Source organism: Microtus pennsylvanicus, chromosome 14, assembly GCF_037038515.1.
Source record: "Microtus pennsylvanicus isolate mMicPen1 chromosome 14, mMicPen1.hap1, whole genome shotgun sequence".
Taxonomy (NCBI): Eukaryota; Metazoa; Chordata; class Mammalia; order Rodentia; family Cricetidae; genus Microtus; species Microtus pennsylvanicus.
The window spans coordinates 19,292,715-19,311,706 of record NC_134592.1 but is presented as its reverse complement, the minus strand read 5'-3'; the positions used below and the strand labels follow the sequence as shown (position 1 = coordinate 19,311,706).

Below are 18,992 nucleotides of genomic sequence, written 5' to 3'. Positions count from 1 at the left end.
CTTTAGTTATTCAAACATTGCAAGACTAGTTTTATGAGTGGAGAAGAGGGGCAATGATGGCGAATGGATTTAATTTACAAAAGGAATTGGACTTGTAAGAGAAATCATCAACCAGAGGAGAGATGAAGAAGTCATTGCTGGATTTGACAACCCAGAATCTAATTGAAATGAGACTGAGGCGGCATGGCTTCTGTGCAAACTGGGGTGCATTCCATGTCTTCATGAGTACGGGAAAGGGACATCTAGGGAGGAAGGGGTAGGGCAGGGTGGGTGGGAGAGTAAAGAGAATGAGCTGTGGATTTGTCTGAAATTGTTGAGAACAAGTTTATTCAGTAAAGAAGGAAAGAAATGAAGAGATTGTTTCATATCTTTTTAAATGTTAAAAGGATAGTCTCATTTCTCTTAGCCCATTGTGTATTTAACTGAAATCTATTTTTCAAGCAAGGAAAAGGAAGTACATGTAAATCAAATCATGTCTAATTCCAGATCTATATTTAAAAATTACACATTTTTGTAAGAATAAATAGGTGAATTTCTTTGAGTTATACCATACCTTTTTTTTTCCTTTTTTTTTTTTTTTTTTTAGATAGGGTTTCTTTGTAGCTTTGGAGCCTGTCCTGGAACTCGCTCTTGTAGACCAAGCTGGCTTCAAACTCACAAAGATCCGCCTGCCTCTGCCTCCTGAGTTCTGGGATTAAAGGTGTGCACCACCACCGTCCGAATCTATACCTTTTTCTTAATGGTAAAGCTTGTCACTGTATATATAAAGGAGTAACAATCATTTCTTTGTAAATGTTACAGCTTTAATTCTGAGTTTGGGACAGCCGAGACAAAGAACTCAGAGGACTCAGAAGTGAACATAAAGCAGGTAGTAACCACGAGTCTTTGTGTTGGTGCCTTCTGAGTTTCAGATGATTTGACTTATGTAGATGTAGACAGCTGTTTGGACGATCAAGAGGGAAATAGAATGTAGTCAGCGTGCGCAGGTTTGCCTGTTTGCAGTTGTCGTGTGTGCTCTCTGCATGGTCAGATGGATCCTACCGATTCTAGGGAGTCATTTGTTATTAGCGCCTACGTGGTTCACTGGCTGCCTAAACAGGTGGGTGAGTACAAATATTAATGACATTTTCAAAAGTACAGATTCTGAGAGCCAGGTATGGTGGCATTTGACTATAATTCCAACACTTGGTAAAGGCAGGAGGATAAGAATAGGAGGCCGTCTTGGACTATACAGCCGATTCAAGTGTGGTCTAAGCTGTCTAGCAAGACTGTGTCTCAAAACAACGAAGGACTGAACTATAGCTTGGTGTTAGAGAAATTACTTAGCATTTGCAAGGCTGTGTTCAGGACCACAGCACCCACCCCGCAGCGGCACACACAGAAAAGTAGACAAGGTACTAAAGGTGCTGCCAAGGCTACCTATGTAGCAGTTTGCATTGGCAATGCCTTTATTACAAATCATACAGCATAAGGGAATCCGTAGATACCATTCTCTTACATTTGACTTTACTTTTATGAACTTTATTACATTGTTTGTATCTTAAATGTTTAGCAGTGATTTAATATATCGTAGCTTTAAATATGATTTCTCAGGCAGTCATTTAATTTGAGTCATTTCAACCATGGATTATATCCTAACTTAAATGCATTAATTCTAAATATGGTTTGCATGTTTAAATGTCAAACACAGACTCAGGGATACAAAATTAAAATAATCACGTTCAACTTCTTTTTTCTTTCTGAAAATGGGTAGGAACTTATGTTTTTACGTCTCAGCCATTAATAGTGTTTTGACAGGGGGACCGCTTAGAGTTCATGTAGAAAACAGCCTCTGAAAGCTAAGTGTCTTCCTAAAAGACTAACTGCAGGGTCCTTGGGAGAAGGCACAGCAGGCATAGTTCTAGCCTGGGAAGGGCTTGATAAATGATGCCTCTTTTCACCTTGAATTTTAGTGAAAAGAGTAAGCTAACGCAGGGCAGGTGAGGTGCTCCCCAGGTAAAAGTGTTTAGCACAGAAGAGTGACGCCCCGAGTTCCCTGGAGTCCACTGTGGAAAGAGAAAACTGACTCCCAAACGTTGTCTTCTGACCTCTACGTGTGTACCATGGTGTGCTCATGCCTGCACTCACACAAACATCATACATCATTCTCATCTTCCTAGCATTACTTATGGTGACGAGTGAGATGGGAAGAATCCCAGTTGATTCCATTGCATTCCGAATGTTCATTCATAACCCTTCAAGAAAAATGGATGCTCACAGCAGTCTTGGACTTGAGAAAGCTAGTGAAATAGTAACTGCAGTAGATCTATAGTTTAACCACACTTTTAAAACTGTAAAGCCTTTTGCATGAATCAGCTTTGTAGGACTGGGAATATAACTTACTCGATAGAGTACTTGCCTAGCATAAACAAAGCATGAATTGGTGTAGCAGTGCCTCCTTTTTTTTTTAAAGTATTTATTTATTTTATATGCATTGGTGTTTTGCATGAATCAGCTTTGTAGGACTGGGAATATAACTTACTCGATAGAGTACTTGCCTAGCATAAACAAAGCATGAATTGGTGTAGCAGTGCCTCCTTTTTTTTTAAAGTATTTATTTATTTTATATGCATTGGTGTTTTGCCTGCATGTATGTCTGAGGGTGTCAGATCTTGGAGTTACAGACAGTTGTGAGCTGCCATGTGGGTACTGAGAATTGAACCTGGGTCCGTTAGAAGAGCAGCCTGTGCAGTATTCTTAACCGCTGAGCCACCTCTCCAGCCCCAACAGTAGTACCTCTTGTTCCTTTCTTTCTTCATTTCTATTTTTGTTGTTGTTTGTTTGGGTTCTGTTTGTTTTGTTTTAAGACAGGTATGTCTAAGTAGCCCTGGATATCCAGGAGCTCACTGTGTAGACCAGGCTGGTCCACATTTGCATCTGTGTGGTCACCTACATCTATGTGTACCATGTGCATGGCTGGGGTGCCCAAGGAGGTCAGGAGAGGGTAGCCATGTAGGCACTGGGAACCAAACCTTGGTCCTCTTAACCATGGAGCCATCTCACTAGCCCCAGCAGTACATGATTTCAATTCCAGTACTTAGATGTTAGAGGCAGGATGATCAGAAGTTCAAAGTCATCATCAGGCACAAAGGAATTTCAAGGCCAGCCTGAGCTACAGGAGACCTGTTTGAAAACAAAACATAACTTTGTAAAGATTAATGCAAGTAAAATATTATTTGTGACACGTCAGAAGAAATCTTTTCAAGTAATGTGCCATCGTTTTGTTTGTTAATATTGCCCATATGCCACTGCTACTACAGCTGCTTTCATGTGTGACATAGTGGGCGTTTGAAACAGATGTGCTTTTGAATTTTTAATAATGTAGTCAATGAATTTTTCCCCCAAATTTACTTAAAAGCTGCAAATTTGTATACTTTCATGGGTTTCTGGTCTTACTTTTGTTAGTTTTTGTTTTTTAATGTGGGTATGTACACATTGTGTGTAGGGGTGATGTCTCCCATCCAATTACTAACCAGACCAGCTCTGCTTCACTTCCAGGATCAGACAAGACGGGGGCACTTTCAGGGTGGTGTGGCTAACCAGGCATGGTGGCACACACCTTTAACCCCAGCACTTGGAAGGCAGAAACAGGTGATCTCTGTGAGTCTGAGGACAGTCTGGCCTATATTAGCAAGTTCCAGGGTAGTCAGAGCTGAATAGTGAGACTTTGTCTCAAATAAAATAAAATAAAAATGTAAAAGGTGTATGGCTGTGGACTGCTCATGGTGATGAGCCTCTCTCCCAGGTCCCCAGGTGACCCGTGAACTGTGACTTCATGCTTCATCCTTTCAGTACTGGGGTCACAGTACTCCTCCACAGTCCTATTTATGATTTCCTAATGCCATTTAAAATGCTTCTTATTAACATGGGTAAAATGCTGATTGGATGGGCTATTCTTTTTTTTTTTATTAAAAATTTCCGCCTCCTCCCCTCCTCCCTTTTCCCTTCCCCTCCCCCATCCTCCACTCCCCTCCCCCTCTGTCTCCAGTCCTAAGAGCAGTCAGGGTTCTCTGCCCTGTGGGAAGTCCAAGATCCTCCCCCCTCCATCCAGGTCTAGGAAGGTGAGCATCCAAACAGGCTAGACTCCCACAGATAGGCTATTCTTTTTTTGTTAGTTTGTTTTAATATATCAGGTACTTTTTGTATTTATTAATATTTTCTGTTTTCTTTCAGAACATAGTTTTGAAACAAAATTAAATTTCTTCTTTTTGTATCACTTCCAGGCACTTAGTTCCATGGCAAATGGTGCTGAGGACAAAAACCGTCCTTTACCTTCACAAGGACAAAACTTAGGATGGGACAGGATTAAAGATGGCACTCTGCAGCATTCCTCCCAAAAGTGAGTGGCACCTAGGTCTCAGAGTGAAACCCTGCTTCCATTTGCTTTCCTGTGTAATAGACGCACACATTTCCCCGAAGTGCTGTTTTAATTCCATGTGCTAATGTATTTTAGTATTCCACAGTTCTGTGGCACTGTTAGTAAAGGTGAGAGTCAGTTGTGCTAATGTGTTAATAAAGGGAAGGGATGCTAGTGTGCAGTAGTTGCTGTCTCTCCTCACATTAGAGAAGATTGTCCTCTGGCAATGGTGTTAGCCAGTTTCTATGACACAACAGTGCTGAAGAACTGACCTCACCATTAGATGAGCTGTGCGACTTGGAGGCGACAGGCTGCTCCCAAGTGAAAGTGCTTGCCATGCAAGCCTGATAAACAGTTTGCTCCTCAGCACCCGTGAGAGGAGGAGAGAAGTAACTCCTGAAAGTTGTACACACACACACACACAATAATTGTATTAGTAAAAGTTTCAAAAGCCTTGGGGGCTGGAGAGATGGCTCAGAGGTTAAGAGCACTGACTGTTCTTCCAGAGGTCCTGAGTTCCCAGCAACTACATGGTGGCTCACAACCATCTGTAATGAAATCTGACCTCCTGGCATACATGCAGACAGAACACTGTAAACAAAATAAATAAATAAAAATCTTAAAAAAAATTCAAGAGCTAAAAATTTGTGATGTGTAACATTCCCACATGCCAGTGTTTGTCTGCTCTGCTGTTGGGAGATGCTCTTTAGCACTGTGTCCCATGCCTAGTGACTGTGACACCACACCTAGCAAACATGTGGACCAGCAAGCTTTGGCTGTTAATTGCATTTCCAGTGTAGGAGACTGGATATGAGATGAGGGAAGAAGAGTATTCACAAGGGGAGAATGAGGACATGTTTTGGAGCAGACAGGAAGAAAAGGCACATCTTCTCCCTTAGCCCTTTACCAGGGACATCTCGATTTCTAAGTACCAACTCTGTCCTTGAAACTCATTGAACAAACAGCACATGTTAGCACATGTGCACACACACATGCATGCACACTCCCACAGAACTAAATCACAGATAGGAAAATACTTAGAAATTTCAAAGCATATAGCTACTAATGTAGACAGAATATCAATCATGGAATCTTTGTATGCCTACCCTTATGGCTGCTGTTAGAACATTCTCCCTCTCTCTTTTTCTAGGACGCTCTGTGAGCTCTCTACACAGCTTTCTTCAGACAGCAAAATCTACCCTGAGTAAGATCACTCTGACCTCTTTCTGCTTAAGTGGGAAGCAGAATTAAGATCAGGAAAGCCTGATAAGATAAATTAAGATGGGAACTCGTCTTTCTACACCCAGCTCTGTAGTATCAGTCATTTAATCCACGCTGATGGACAGATTGCCGGGCATCTTATCTTTAGTGAAAATGTGTCCCTAAGTGAATAATATCTACTAATAATTGCTTATTTTTATAAATTAAACTAGTAAAGAACCCTACAGGAAAGGATTTGGAGCTCAGGGGCCTCTTGGGAGGTTTGTGGCTGCTCTGCTTCTTTGCAGACTGTGTTGTCTTTGCTTTCAGTGGTTACGGAACATTCTTAAGTTATAGTTTTCAGGAAAATAGTCTGCTTTATAGTTTCATTTATTTGTTCTTAAGCAAGTTCCTATGGATTGGTTTTTAACACGCTGGTTTACACAACCACCCGTCCCCAGTTAGTCTCCAATTGAGTAAGTACTTGCCATTTCCATTCATTCCCGAGTTTGAGCTAACTAGAATCAATAACGGTAGTATCCTGACTTTCTTGTAATAGGTACTAGAAGTTAGACATGAAGTAGTATATCGTAAGAAATGTGTCCAATTAAAAAATTACTACTACATTTTTTCATCCATAAATTTGCCTATTAGAAATTCTTTTTTTATAAGGATTTTGAAGGAAAGAAAAAAGCAATCTTTCTAGTCAGTAAATTTCCCAGCTTGAACACAAGATGCCGAGCAGAGCTCGATAAGCATCACGCCCTGCACCCTGGGTGGGCTCTCTTTGTCTTTCTGCTGTTATGAATGTTCCACAAAGATGAAATTTTACTCCATTGGGTGATAATTTTCTCACTTCTATGTTTTCCTTTTTGAACATGAGAAAGCAGGTTTGTTTATAGTATTCCTGTACTCGTGGGCAGCAGTCCCTGTAGTGGTGATCTGGGTGCTCCTGCATGACCTCCCCTCCGTGTGATGGTTCTGATGCGCTTGTGTTCCTCTGCAGTGAAGAGGAGCTGCTCTACCTGGACTTCATGGAAAATGTGACAGATGAAATTTTGAAACTTGGTTTATTTTCCAACAGGTTAGAGATTTTTTTTTAATGTGTGTGGGAATTGAGATGTACATTGAATATTTTTCATACAGTAAGATTTTTTTAAGTTATTAGGATATAAAAAGTTATGTTGCTTCTTATAATTATATTTTTATAATTGATTGTAAATTATAAAGACTTTTATCTATACACTACAAAAAACAATAGATTTTTTTTCATTTAAGTATTATTATATCTTAGTTATATCAAACTGTATAATGAATTGAATTTTTGCTACCATTTTGGAAAACCTCCATAATTCCACCTTGCTATCACGAACTCTTATGGGAATCAAAAATAAGCTTTCAAATTTTATTACATTTATGTGTGTGTGTCTCTGTGTGTGGTCACCTGCCACAGCAGGCCGTCAAAGTGTGTGTGTGTGTGTGTGTGTGTGTGTGTGTGTGTGTGTGTTCACACGCCACAGCATGCTGTGAGGGTCAAAAGACAACCTATGGGAGTCAGTTCTCTCTCCACCGTGTGGGTCCTGGAGATTGAACTTGGATTATCAGGCTTGCTGTCGAGTACCTCCACCTAGTGAGCCCTCTTTATCCACCCACAACATCTTTACTACAACATGTAAGATCTAATAAAGACAAAAGAAAAGCTCTTTGTGTACTTATAGGAAATGGAGAGCGTGCAAAACCAGATTAGCCGCTGCGTTGCTTTTGGAAGCTGTGTGCTGGGTGCAGCTCAAACACTGCTCTGTCTACAGCCACTGAGCGTTAGATTCCACTTCATGTAGCAGAGCATAGGACTGCACAGCACTCTACACACAACTGCAGACATTGCAGTGGCCGTTTCTAGCCCTTTATCAGAATTTACTTTTTAATGAAGGAAGATACTTTGTTATTGGAATAAAAAGACCAGTGGTGTGTGCCAATACTGTCATACCTCTTTTCATTTGAAAAAAAAAAAATGTTTAATGGGGGCTGGAAAATGGCTCCGTGTATTTGCTATACAACCATGAGAACCCAAGTTCAAATCTCAGCACCCACATAATGAACCAAGTGAGTCTCATGCAGGGCTATAACTCCAGGGCTGTTGGGTGTTGGAGCGTGGGCAGACTGGAGGATTACTTGGGTTTTCTGAGCAGAAGAACCCCTGCCACAGAGGAATAGGCAGAGAATGTTAGACACTGATGGTGCCCTTGACCTTGAGGACACACAGGCATGCACACTCACACATTCACATACAAACTGTTAATTTTAAGAGTTGCATAGGAGTTTTGTAGAACAGATATGTCGAGCATTACTGGACTACACATTTTAGATGGCTAAAATGGTAACTTTTATGGGTTTTTTTTTATCACAAAACCAAAAAGTTTTACATAGCATTTACATTTTCCCTTAAATGTTTATATTTTCCTCTTAAGATTTAACTTTGGTTCATAAGACTAAACATGGAACCATCCTGAGAAAGAAACTAGAAGGTGCAGGAATAGGTATTCTCAGCCTGAAGGATGCTCGAAGTGCATCTGTTGACCAGAGAGAGCATGTGTGTGCGCGCGCATGCGTGTACCTGAATATGTATTACTTAATCCCACCTACAGAAGCACAGAAAAAAGCCACGGTGCACATATTCCAGAATGTGACCAGTAACTGTAAAGAGCAGGATACAAGTTTCTTGGTCTTTTAAAAATGACAGAATAATCCAGACCTCCTATTCTACGGGTCGGCTCATCTCACTCAATAGTATGAACCATGGTAACTTGAGTGACCAAGGAAATTAGTTGTTTTCAGGAAACCTGTGGATAGGTTAGTGTGATTCTGGGCCTGGTGTAGAAAGAATACATTCCCTGAGGCTAGTCACATCTGAGTTAAATTCGCTGAAGGGCTTGTGACTGACTTTAGGGAAAGGAATCTCATCCTAGAGATATAACACAGTTTCTGCAGGGCTTTCATACCCTGGCTTTGGCAGGGAAATAGGTAACATTGTTTATGTGATCCAGGCCTGGTGGCACAGGCCTTTAGTCCCAGCAAGGAGGCAGACCTCTTGAGTTCCAGGTCAGCCCGATCTGCTTAGAGTTCCAGGCCAGCTAGAGCCTCATAGCAGACTGTGTCAGGGATGGGCAAAGGCAGATTGTATGTCTAGCATTCACTTGGAGGTCATTGACCTATCATCAATGGAGTGTATACTTAAGGAGCCACAGTGAACCAGCTCTATGAGAGCATTTTCTCAAGGGTGTGGGGAAGGAGCACAGGGAGCTTTTGGTGTCTGTCTTACAGAGAGAGAGCTCTGCAGGGAGGGGAGTATTGTGTTTCACCTAAAACACTCACAGAAATAGAAACAGTACTCAGGTCTTCAGATACACTGTTATCTATTATATAACTTAGATGTGTAACCCAAGGCAGGCCTCCTGACAGTTTAGAGAAGTAGACAACAGGAAAAATTGGTCTCCAGTTGCACAGAGAAAATGATTCATCTGGAAACCACTTTCCAGCCTTTGTCAGCTTTTATATTATGTTCCTATTTTACATTGAATGGGTTATCTGATTTTAAGATGTTAATATTTTTCTTGATCATTTGTAGGTTTTTAGAACGACTGTTTGAACGACATATAAAACAGAATAAACATCATTTGGAGGAGGTTTGTCTTTCTTTAGAATTTTATGTTTTTGTAAAACATTGCATAGACCATAAAAGAGCTCATTTAAAATAGGTACTTTCCCCTGGGTGCTTTTTGTGAGGGGAAGGGGCGCAGGGGCTGTGGAAGTGTTAATCCTCTGAGACTATCAGCACTGCACACAGACATGGTTTAGTTTATTAGCTTAGCTACTATAGTGATCCTCATAATTGCATATTCCTTTCCATAATCCTAGGGGAAAATGCGCTACCTGCTACATGGCCTGAAGGTTGACTTAGGCTGCATATCTGAGGAAGAGCCAGCAAAGCAGAGCGATTTCAGAATGTTGAATCAACTTGATTTTCAAAAGGCTCTGATTTCAAAACCAAATGAAGGTACAAGTAATGATGATACAGTAATTGAGCAAGAGCGTCAGCAGTTCCAGGAGGCTCTGGACATGCTGTCGTCTATGCCGCAGGATGAAAACAAGCTGTTCTCTTTACCGGGTGAATTCCTAATACCTGACCGTAAATTCAAGGATTCCGAAAATGTTATAGTTCAACAGGTCAACGATAAGACAGCTCTTAAGGCCTCAGCCTTGGATGAAAACAATCCAAGTATTTCTGACAGGTTACTAGACCAGGAAGCCTCTGTGGATGTTATTGAAGGTGACAGTGACTCTGAAAGTGTTGAGACTTCCAGGGAATTATGTTGTCTTAGCACAGACTGACCCCATCTGTTCAGTTCCCCAGCATCAAAGACGGCAGTAATCATGACAAGCAATTACCGACTCTAAAAATCATGGAAATGGGCATTGAAGACTAACCTTTGGATCTTCACTAATAAATACTCCATGTGGCCAGTAACTCAATATTACTTTTCTTGTTTTCCTTTTTTACATATTAAGATTTCTGTATTTTCAATGCTGTATAATAAATTACCATAAATTTAGCATCTTGAAACACATACTTATTATTAATACTATTGTCTGTGGTTCAAGAACTGAAACACAGGAGTGATGTGTGCTCTACTTCAGGGCTCAAAAGCTACAATCTAGGGCTGTGATCTCATTGGGAGACTTGGCCGAGGGACTCTGCTTCCATGCTCAACTGGCAGAATTCTTTTCCTTGCACCATAGATCTGAGGCTTCATTTGGTTTTGGCTGGTTGGTGGGCAGATGACTGCTCGCCATCCCTGCCACGTGCACGCTCCTTAAGCAGGCCACATCCTTGCTGTTTGTCTGTGAAGGTAAAGGAGACTGCTAGCAAGATGGGTCATTCGCCAGCACTTCTTTTTTTAGCTCTTGATTAGAAGCAAACAAGACATGGGTCTCTTGCATACTTAAGGGGTAAGGGGATGGCATACAAGGGTGCAGATGCCGGAGGGTGGGAACCACTGGGTTACCTGGGGCTCTTTGACCACCACTTCTAAAGTTGCATTTTAGAGGAACGTGTTTGACCCAACATAGTGGCCTCATCATCATTGGGAAATAGTTTATAATCTGGGATGGTCTTAAAGCATTGCATCTTATAATGTACGGAGGCTGGAGGATTGAGAGTATCTGCCCTTTGACATGCCAGGCCATTTTTATGCTTTAACTCTGAATCCAGTTTTTTTGTCTTTGGAGCCTTTACCCATTCTAATGTTTATACCTTTTAGGACATTTTAATATTCTTTAGTTTCTCTTTAAATTTTGTTTTAAAAGATGAGTTAATATAACAAGGTGATGGAGGAAGGTCATTGGTTAAATAAAAAGAAACTGCTTGACCCTCATTGGTTAGAAGATAGGTGGGAGGAGTAAACAGAACAGAACGCTGGGAGGAAGAGGAAGTGAGCTCAGACTCCACAGCTCTCCTCTCGGGAGCAGATGCCTCAGAGAGACGCCATGCTCCCAGCTCCCAGGCAGACGCACGCGATGAAGCTCCGACCCAGGATGGACATAGGCTAGAATCTTCCCGGTAAGCGCACCTAGGGGCGCTACACAGATGATTAGAAATGGGCTAAATTAATATGTGAGAATTAGCCTAGAAGAGGCTAGATGGAAATGGGCCAAGCAGTGATTAAATGAATACAGTTTGTGTGTTGTTATTTCGGGCATAAGCTAGCCAGACAGCCAGGGTGCTGGGGACGCAGCCCCACCGCCCCTATTACTACAACAAGGGGTGGTCTACACGTAGCTGTGATTGTAAGGATGAGAATGGAGAATGCATTAAAGATACCGGTGTGGGAGTTCTAATGTAAGTTCTTAGGGGGGTGACACTATTAGGAGGTTTGCCTTTATTGGAGTAGGTATGGCCTTGTTTTAGGAGCTAAGTATCTGTAGGGGTAGGCTCAAGATACCCAGTGTTCCAGACCACTTCCTGTTGCCTGCAAGATGTAGAACTCTCTGTTACTTCTCCAGCACCGTGTCTGCCCTCATGCTGCCATGTCCCACCGTGATAATGGACTGAACCTGTGAACTGCCAGTGAGCCAGAGTTGCCATGGTCATGGTGTCTCTTCACAGCAATAGAAACCCTCACTAAGACAACTGGCTTAAGGAAGTGGCAGTAGTAGGTCTTCCTCTAGGTTCTATGGCCCTGGGTAGTTGGCTAGATTTACATTACCAGGCACGACTTACCTCCTGTTGAGTGGGCCTTAAGTTCAATTACACAGCTTGGTTACCTCCAAGATGTAAGTGCTGAACCACAGGTTCCTTTGCACTGCCTCCCCCAACCCACCCCACTTCATGTCAACTTCCCATATCCATGAGGTATTGCTATTAATATGAGATTTGGGGAATAATCACTAAAGGCTGTAGTTGAATAGTAATGTGTTTGTGTGTCCCGTTGACAAGAGATCAATTGCTCTGGCCAGTTTTGTCAGCTTGACACAAACTAGTCATTTGGGAAGAAAGACCCTCAAGAGAAAATGCCACCACAAGATTGTGGGGAAGCCTGTGGGGCTAATGATTGACATTAATGTGACTGTCCCACCGCGGGCCGTGCCACAATTGGGCAAAGTAGCCCCGAGTTGTATAAGAAGCAGGCTGACCAAGCCAGGAGGAACAAGCTAGTAAGCATGCCTCCATGGCCTCTGCTTCACTGAATTCTGGTTCCTTCCCTGACTTCCCTCAGTGATGGAGTTGTAAACTGAAACGCCCCCCCCCCATACACACACATGCACGCACGCACACACAAATTCTAAGTACCACTACTGTACCTTTGGAAATCTCTTGCTGCTCTAGTTATTGTGGTTCATAGGCGTCACATCCAGATAGGACTGTTGATTGCTCTTCTTCCTTGGCAACTTTGCATGGCACCGTCTGGTACTCTGAAAGCTAGTTCAGGGAGAAGCTTCTAGCTCAACCACAGTTTAGTTCCTCCAAGTCCTGACTCTAAAGCTTGTGGTGTCATCAGCAATGGGGACTTATATTCAAACTCTGGGAGAGGAGCAAGGGCAAGGGCAATGGCAATAGCCTATTTTGTTTGGGGGATGACCTGAACTCCCCTAACCAACTCAAAGGGATGTTTCCGAAAATTACATAACTATTTTAAGCGTGGTGGTTTGAATGAAAATGGCCCCATGGACTAATGTTTAAATACTTGGTCCCCAGTTGATGACTGTTTTGGAATGATTAGAAGGTGGCCTTGTTGAAGGTAAAGTGTCATTGGGGGCAGGTGAGCTTGAGGGTTTCAATAAGCTCAGTGCCATTCTGTGTGCCTCTCTCTGCCTACTTGTAGGTCAAGATGTGAGCCCTCAGTTGTCCTTGCTACCATGCCTTTTCTCCATCATCACTGGCTGTTTCTGTTACTTTTTGTTACCATGATGAAATACTGTGTTTTGGGAAAGGATGAGGATGTATGGCCTTGTTGGAGGGACAGGCTTTGAGATTTTGAAAAGAGTGCTAGTCCCCCATTCTCTCTCTCCACTTCGTGTTTATGATGAAGATATGAGTTCTCAGCCACTGCTCCAGCACCAATGCCTACCTGCTGCTGCTGTGCTCCCTGTATGATAGTCTAGCCCTTTGAAACCGTAAGCCCAATTAAATGTTTTTCCTTAGAAGTCATCTTGGTCATGGTGTTTTGTCATGGTAATAGAAAAGTAATTGTAGTGCAATTTCTAATTGGTCTTAATAATAAAAACCCAGAGGCACACATTGGGTGGGGGGGAAGCTGAAAGATCAGAGAAGCAGAACAGCCAGCCACCAATTCTCATCTCTATACAAAATCCTCAGAACCAAGGGGGCAAGAGCCTGTCTCGAATCCTCAGACTGAATGCAGTGAGCTCCTCTCTCCTCCCAGCCATAATCCTTCCTATCTCCACCTCCCTAATGCTGTGATTAAAGGTGTGAGCCACCACCCTCTGACTCTTTCTCTTTTAGACTGGATCAATTTTGTGTAGACCAGAGTGGCCTTGAACTCAGATCTGTCTGCCTCTTCTCCCTCCCAAGTGCTGGCTGGGCTTAAAGGTGTTTGACACCATTGCCTGGCCTCTATGACTGACTAGTGACTAGCTTGGCACTCTAATCTTCAGGCAAGCTTTATTTGTTAGATATCAAAGTATCACATGTAACAAATATAGTAAGAAATATTTGTGTTGTTCAACGTCCATTAATTTTAAGTGATCACTAATCTTAGACAACACTAACATGTGACGTGGACTTCACTAAAAGGTGGGCTGTGGTAGTTTGAATAGGAATGGCCCCATAGACTCACATGTTTGAGTGCTTGGTCACAGGACTGACACTATCAGAAGATGTGGCCTTGTTGGAGGAGGTGTGTCACTGTGGGGGCAGGCGTTGAGGCCTCATAAACTCAAGCTGCACCCAGTGTGGCACCCAGTGTCTTTCTGCTGCCTGCAGATCAAAATGTAGAACCCTCCCTTCCTTCTCCAACACCATGTCTGCCTGCATCCCACAATGCTTCTTGCCATGGCAATGATGGCTTTAATCTCTGAAACTGTAAGCCAGCCTCAATTAAATGTTTTTCTTTCTAAGAGTTGCCATGCTGGGCAGTGGTGGTGCACGCCTTTAACCCCAGCACTCAGGAGGCAGAGGCAGGAGGATCTCTTTGAGGTTTGTTTAGAGTACAAATTTAAAGTACATATGCATACTCAAATGGATACTGTTCACGTCTGACCACTGAAATAACGTACGTAGTCTACTTGCAGTTTAAAAACTAAGGCTGGTATGACAGCTCAATGGGTAAGGGGATAGAAAACAAAACAGGCCCTGCTTCAATAAGGTGGAAGGAGAAAACTCCCTCCTGAAAGCCAACCTCTGATCTCCATACACCGTGGTGCACACAAACACAGCACACACATGCATGAGCACACACATTTTTAATATGATTTAAGATAGGGATCTGTTTGAATCATCAATATACTGAAACTGTTCACTAACTCCAGATTATTAAAAAGTACTTTATTTTGTAAGCACACATCACCGATCTAAATGGTTTTGGAATCTGTTCGGTGATTTCACTACACACACAGTGACTTCCAGATGGCCTCTAGACGGCGCTGTTGACTTGGAAATGCTGCAGGCTGGCGCTGCATACCTTTCTTCCCTTCTCAACTCAGGGACCACACCAAGGAGGGTGTGGTAGGTACGTCCAATGGAAAAGGTAGACGGAATGCTTGGCCAAATCACCCCTCACCCCACCTCACAGCCACTTTCTCAGACAGCATTCACGCTTGCTTCATGATCAGTTCCGTGAAACATTCCTATGAAACTCAAGCCAATCTGCCTTCCATTCTGAGTCCCCACTGCCTGGCAGAGCAGGGAGAACTCATTCTCTGATCTCACCACCAGGGGGCAGCAGGGACAACAGTCATTCTGTAAATTTGCTGAGGATACAAGGTGGTGATTTGGTTGTTACTTCCTACCTTTTACAACCCAGCCCCAACCAGGCCCTCACCTCACCCCAGTCCACCCCTCCCCTTGGCTCTGGGGACAAACTAAAAGAATTGGCACATCCACTTAATGCATCATTTGCAAAAGTAAATGTGACTACCTCATCCACATGCAATAAGCTTTTAGAATGTGTTTATTGAAGAGCAGACAAATACACAGATGATGGATGCCACTAATGCAACCAGAGAACCCTCGAATGTTCCCTGAAATCCGCTATCCAACCCATACTTGCAGACTTTGGACTTTACCCTCCTTCTTCTACACATAATTATAGGTACTAGGACCAGAGCCCTTATCTGCAGGAATTTAAAAAGTTCCTTTAAGAGAGTTCCCTCAGCTATCACTCAAAAGGACCCATCTGAAGTTTTTTAATGAATTTCAAGTAAAAGATCATTTTAGTTTGTTTCATGTGCTCTTTTCTTACTAAATTTATATCCAAGAGAATTTCCTTTAAAGGCTGGTGCTAAAAAGGCATGGTACTAAAAGCCTCCGGTGACAGAGGCAAGCAGAGGAAGGAGTTTCAAGACCAGCCGGGCCTACACTATGGACTCCAGACCATGACAGGCTAAACAGTAATGTGTGTGCATGTGTGTGCGTGTGATATATTATTTATATATATATACTAAAAACAATTTACTTCTATCCCTACACCACAAAAAAGAGGAAAAGATTAAAATAGTAACACGTTTCCCTGTTTGCATTTATCCGCATAACTCTCCAGTAACACGCCTGTGTACTGCAGACCTTGAGCTTAATATATATGGTTATAGTTTGTCGATTTTCTACAATATTAATATATCTTCCTATCTTAAATGAGTTTAGCCATGCCATGATATCATATAGTCCTATATCACGACCCTGTCCTCCTCATCTGTGTTCCAAATAGAAAATTTCTTAGACATTTCTCTTCCTGGAAGTTTCTTTTTTTTAATGGTTTATTTTTATTTTATGTGCATTGTATTTTGTATGTGTGTGTGGGAGGGAGTCAGATCCCCTGGAACTGGATTATAGACAGCTGTGAGCTGCCATGTTGGTGCTGGGATTGAACCCAGATCTTCTGGAAGAGCATCCAGTGTTCTTAACTGCTGAGCTATTTCTCCAGCTCTCTTTTCTGGAAGTTTCTAAGGAACCACACCTGTTAATTAAATTCTAGGGGTTTGTGGATGCTTCACAGTAGGAGTTCTTGAAGAAAACAACTGGTCACAATTTAACATTTTAGTTTATACTCTAAGATGAGTGCCCCCGAGGCTTAAAAACACAACTAGAAATTCCAACACAAGCTCCCAGGAAAATCTGGAATTTTCCCCCAAGAAAGCTGGTGCCAGAAATACCAAAGTTAACTGGTAGAAGCATTGGTTTGCAACTGTTTGTGTGAAAATGTACATTTTGATATTTTTGATATGAAATCAATACCATCAAGGAACTAAAAGCCTCGGTGATACACTGTATAAATCTGACAGACTCTTCATTCTGAATTCTCAATTCAGACTCTTCAGTAAACCTTTTAAGCCTTAATATTTGAAATGGACCTCAAAACTTACATTATTCCAAAATTCAATTATGTAGAGGGTTTTTTTTTACTCAGAAATTTTCTCTTTTGCTAGCTGTAATTAAGTTTAAAATTAATGTTTCGTAGAAGTGATGTCAAGCATACAACATTTGAAGAGTGACAGGGTTACGCCGTGTAATTTTGCCCTGAAGGAATTATCAAGGTATTGCAACACAAACACAAACAAGCCATATATTACTCTTTAATTAAAGTTTTGTTTTACAATATGTTCTTGTCGGTGGGATATTTCCAGATGTTTAAGTGTGATAGAAAAGCATCTTCAAACAATGTACCATTGGAAGAAAAAGTTTCAGAAAACGTTCTGTCCTTCATATGGCATGAAATGGAACATATACCACCCAAATCTCCAATCCCGTCCTGGGGCGCGCCTTCCACGTGAGTTTACTGGTTTAGCTGGGCTGACACATGTCTGTCATGGAGGATGAGGCTCACCACAGGGTCAAATCAGAATGATGGCAGATCATCATCATTTAGGAGCTGAACCTAGACCTGACATTCTAGAAGGTCTACACAGTGAACCAAATTGGGGGGGGGGGGCTCAGATAAAGGTGCCAGCTTGTCCTCCACTTCTCACACAAGCTTAGCCCGGGCCAAGGACAGCACTCTGCCCTTTGAACCTGACCTGGCTCTGACCAGCAGGATGTGCCCAAAGTGGATGGAAGAGGAGGACCAACTACGTAGAACTGATCCTGGGGTGAGGACAGGATTAAGGTGCTAAATTCAAGTACCCCCTGAACACCACAGCAATTTCTGGTGGCCCCATAAATTTGGGCTGTGGTTTGGAGAAAGGAACCGCTCATTGACTGTTTCCTTCCTTCAACCAAAAAAAAACCAAGCCTCTTCAAGGCTTCTTTAATGATAATATAAACGTTTTTGTAGGGGGAAAAAATTACAAGGAACCCAAATAAAGAAAGCACATCACTGACAATGGCAGACCTTGATTTCCCTTGCGTAGCCCTCTGGGGCTCACCCCCAAGCTCCCAAGATCCCACTCTCCATCCCAGCGTGACTACAGATAATACTGCATTTCTGTACCGACCAAGCCATCCTGCGTGGCCACCACAGGTACTTCCTCTTGTCCTGGTCATCTTACATACTCATAGTCCTTCTCTTTGAAACAGTGTCCACTGTTGTTTCTAATATAAAGCCACATATATTAAACTCATTTTCAACAAAAAAAAAAGTGCTTAAAACCATCCAATGCAATTGTTCTTCATTTTCAACCAAGAAAATCAAACTCATTTATGCTTATTGATAATACTGAAAAAAATAGTGAATCTGATTCTTTGATTTTAAATAATATGCCTTTATCCCCAACTTCACATTAACTGACTCAGTATTAGAACAACATGAGCTCTTATTTGGAAAATATAGAAGGTACAAATATATAGAACTTCTAGGATAAAAAACATTCTGAATATAAAAATGCTTTCTAGGTTTCAAAATAATACTTTTAGATTCTCTTTAGTTTTGGATTTGGTGAATAAACCACTTAGTTCCCTGTGGTTTTTGTTCTTAAACAAAAGCTAATAATGGTTTTAAATACAGTTACTCAAGATCCACTCAGTCTGTGGACTGCCCCACAGAAAAGTTCAGTTTCTAAATAAAAACCAAAACTATTTAGTCATAAAATTACATTATCAAAAACTAGCTTAAGATAGAAATATGTGTGCCTTAATGATTGCCAGAACTGCCCAGTGCAGCTTCAGTAAGACAGAGAACCGTCTAGAAATACAGTCTCCAGAATGTGTGCAAGCGCTGCAAACTGGGCAAGCGAGGCCAGGGCACCAAGCCTGTCCCAAGTCCCACGCGCCTCCTCAGCCCTGTGCTTAGGGTGCTTCTTCAGCTCTTCCTGCCGCACCTCCTGTTCGGGAGCTCCGCATGGGACTCCTGGGGACAAACAGGAGCTGCACACGCGCTTCTCTCTCTCTTCTCTTCCCTTCTTTCTTTTTTTAGCTGTAAACACTTCACATGATTGGGTCCCCATATAAACACGTGGGAGCTTAAATGAGCCTGGAGCTTTTGAGGAACTGCATGAGAACTCTGTACACAAACGTGTACTGGCCGAGCGTCTGCACCAGCATCATTCTCTGCTGTCTCAGCATGTCCAGCACTCTGGGGATGTCCAGCACCTAGTGGAGAGAAACCGTGATGAAGAGGACATTCGGAGGGGCAACAATACTGTCAGGCAGGCAGTCCCTGTCTACCAGAGCACCTCCTGTGATCACCTGAAATCTGGTTTAGCTACAAATGTCCATGTGGATTATTTCTTC

At 42.2% G+C, this 18,992-nt stretch overlaps 2 protein-coding genes across 5 annotated transcripts in view; one reads left to right on the top strand and one right to left on the bottom strand.

The window, feature by feature from the left end:
* The window catches only part of Spata7 (spermatogenesis associated 7), a 38,840-nt gene extending 28,714 nt beyond the window's left edge, over positions 1-10,126 (top strand). For all 4 annotated transcript variants that reach the window (XM_075947772.1, XM_075947774.1, XM_075947771.1 and 1 more), the window contains 6 exons: positions 802-868; positions 4,263-4,378; positions 5,547-5,600; positions 6,603-6,680; positions 9,222-9,279; positions 9,512-10,126. In XM_075947772.1, coding sequence (XP_075803887.1) covers positions 802-868; positions 4,263-4,378; positions 5,547-5,600; positions 6,603-6,680; positions 9,222-9,279; positions 9,512-9,985 — 847 coding nt within the window. In that variant the 3' untranslated portion in view covers positions 9,986-10,126. The remainder of the gene's footprint in view (positions 1-801; positions 869-4,262; positions 4,379-5,546; positions 5,601-6,602; positions 6,681-9,221; positions 9,280-9,511) is intronic.
* A 6,761-nt stretch (positions 10,127-16,887) lies between these two features.
* Ptpn21 (protein tyrosine phosphatase non-receptor type 21) overlaps positions 16,888-18,992 on the bottom strand; it is a 55,913-nt gene continuing 53,808 nt past the window's right edge. The window contains exon 19 of the mRNA XM_075947286.1: positions 16,888-18,851. Within this exon, the coding sequence (XP_075803401.1) occupies positions 18,723-18,851 (129 nt within the window). The 3' untranslated portion in view covers positions 16,888-18,722. The remainder of the gene's footprint in view (positions 18,852-18,992) is intronic.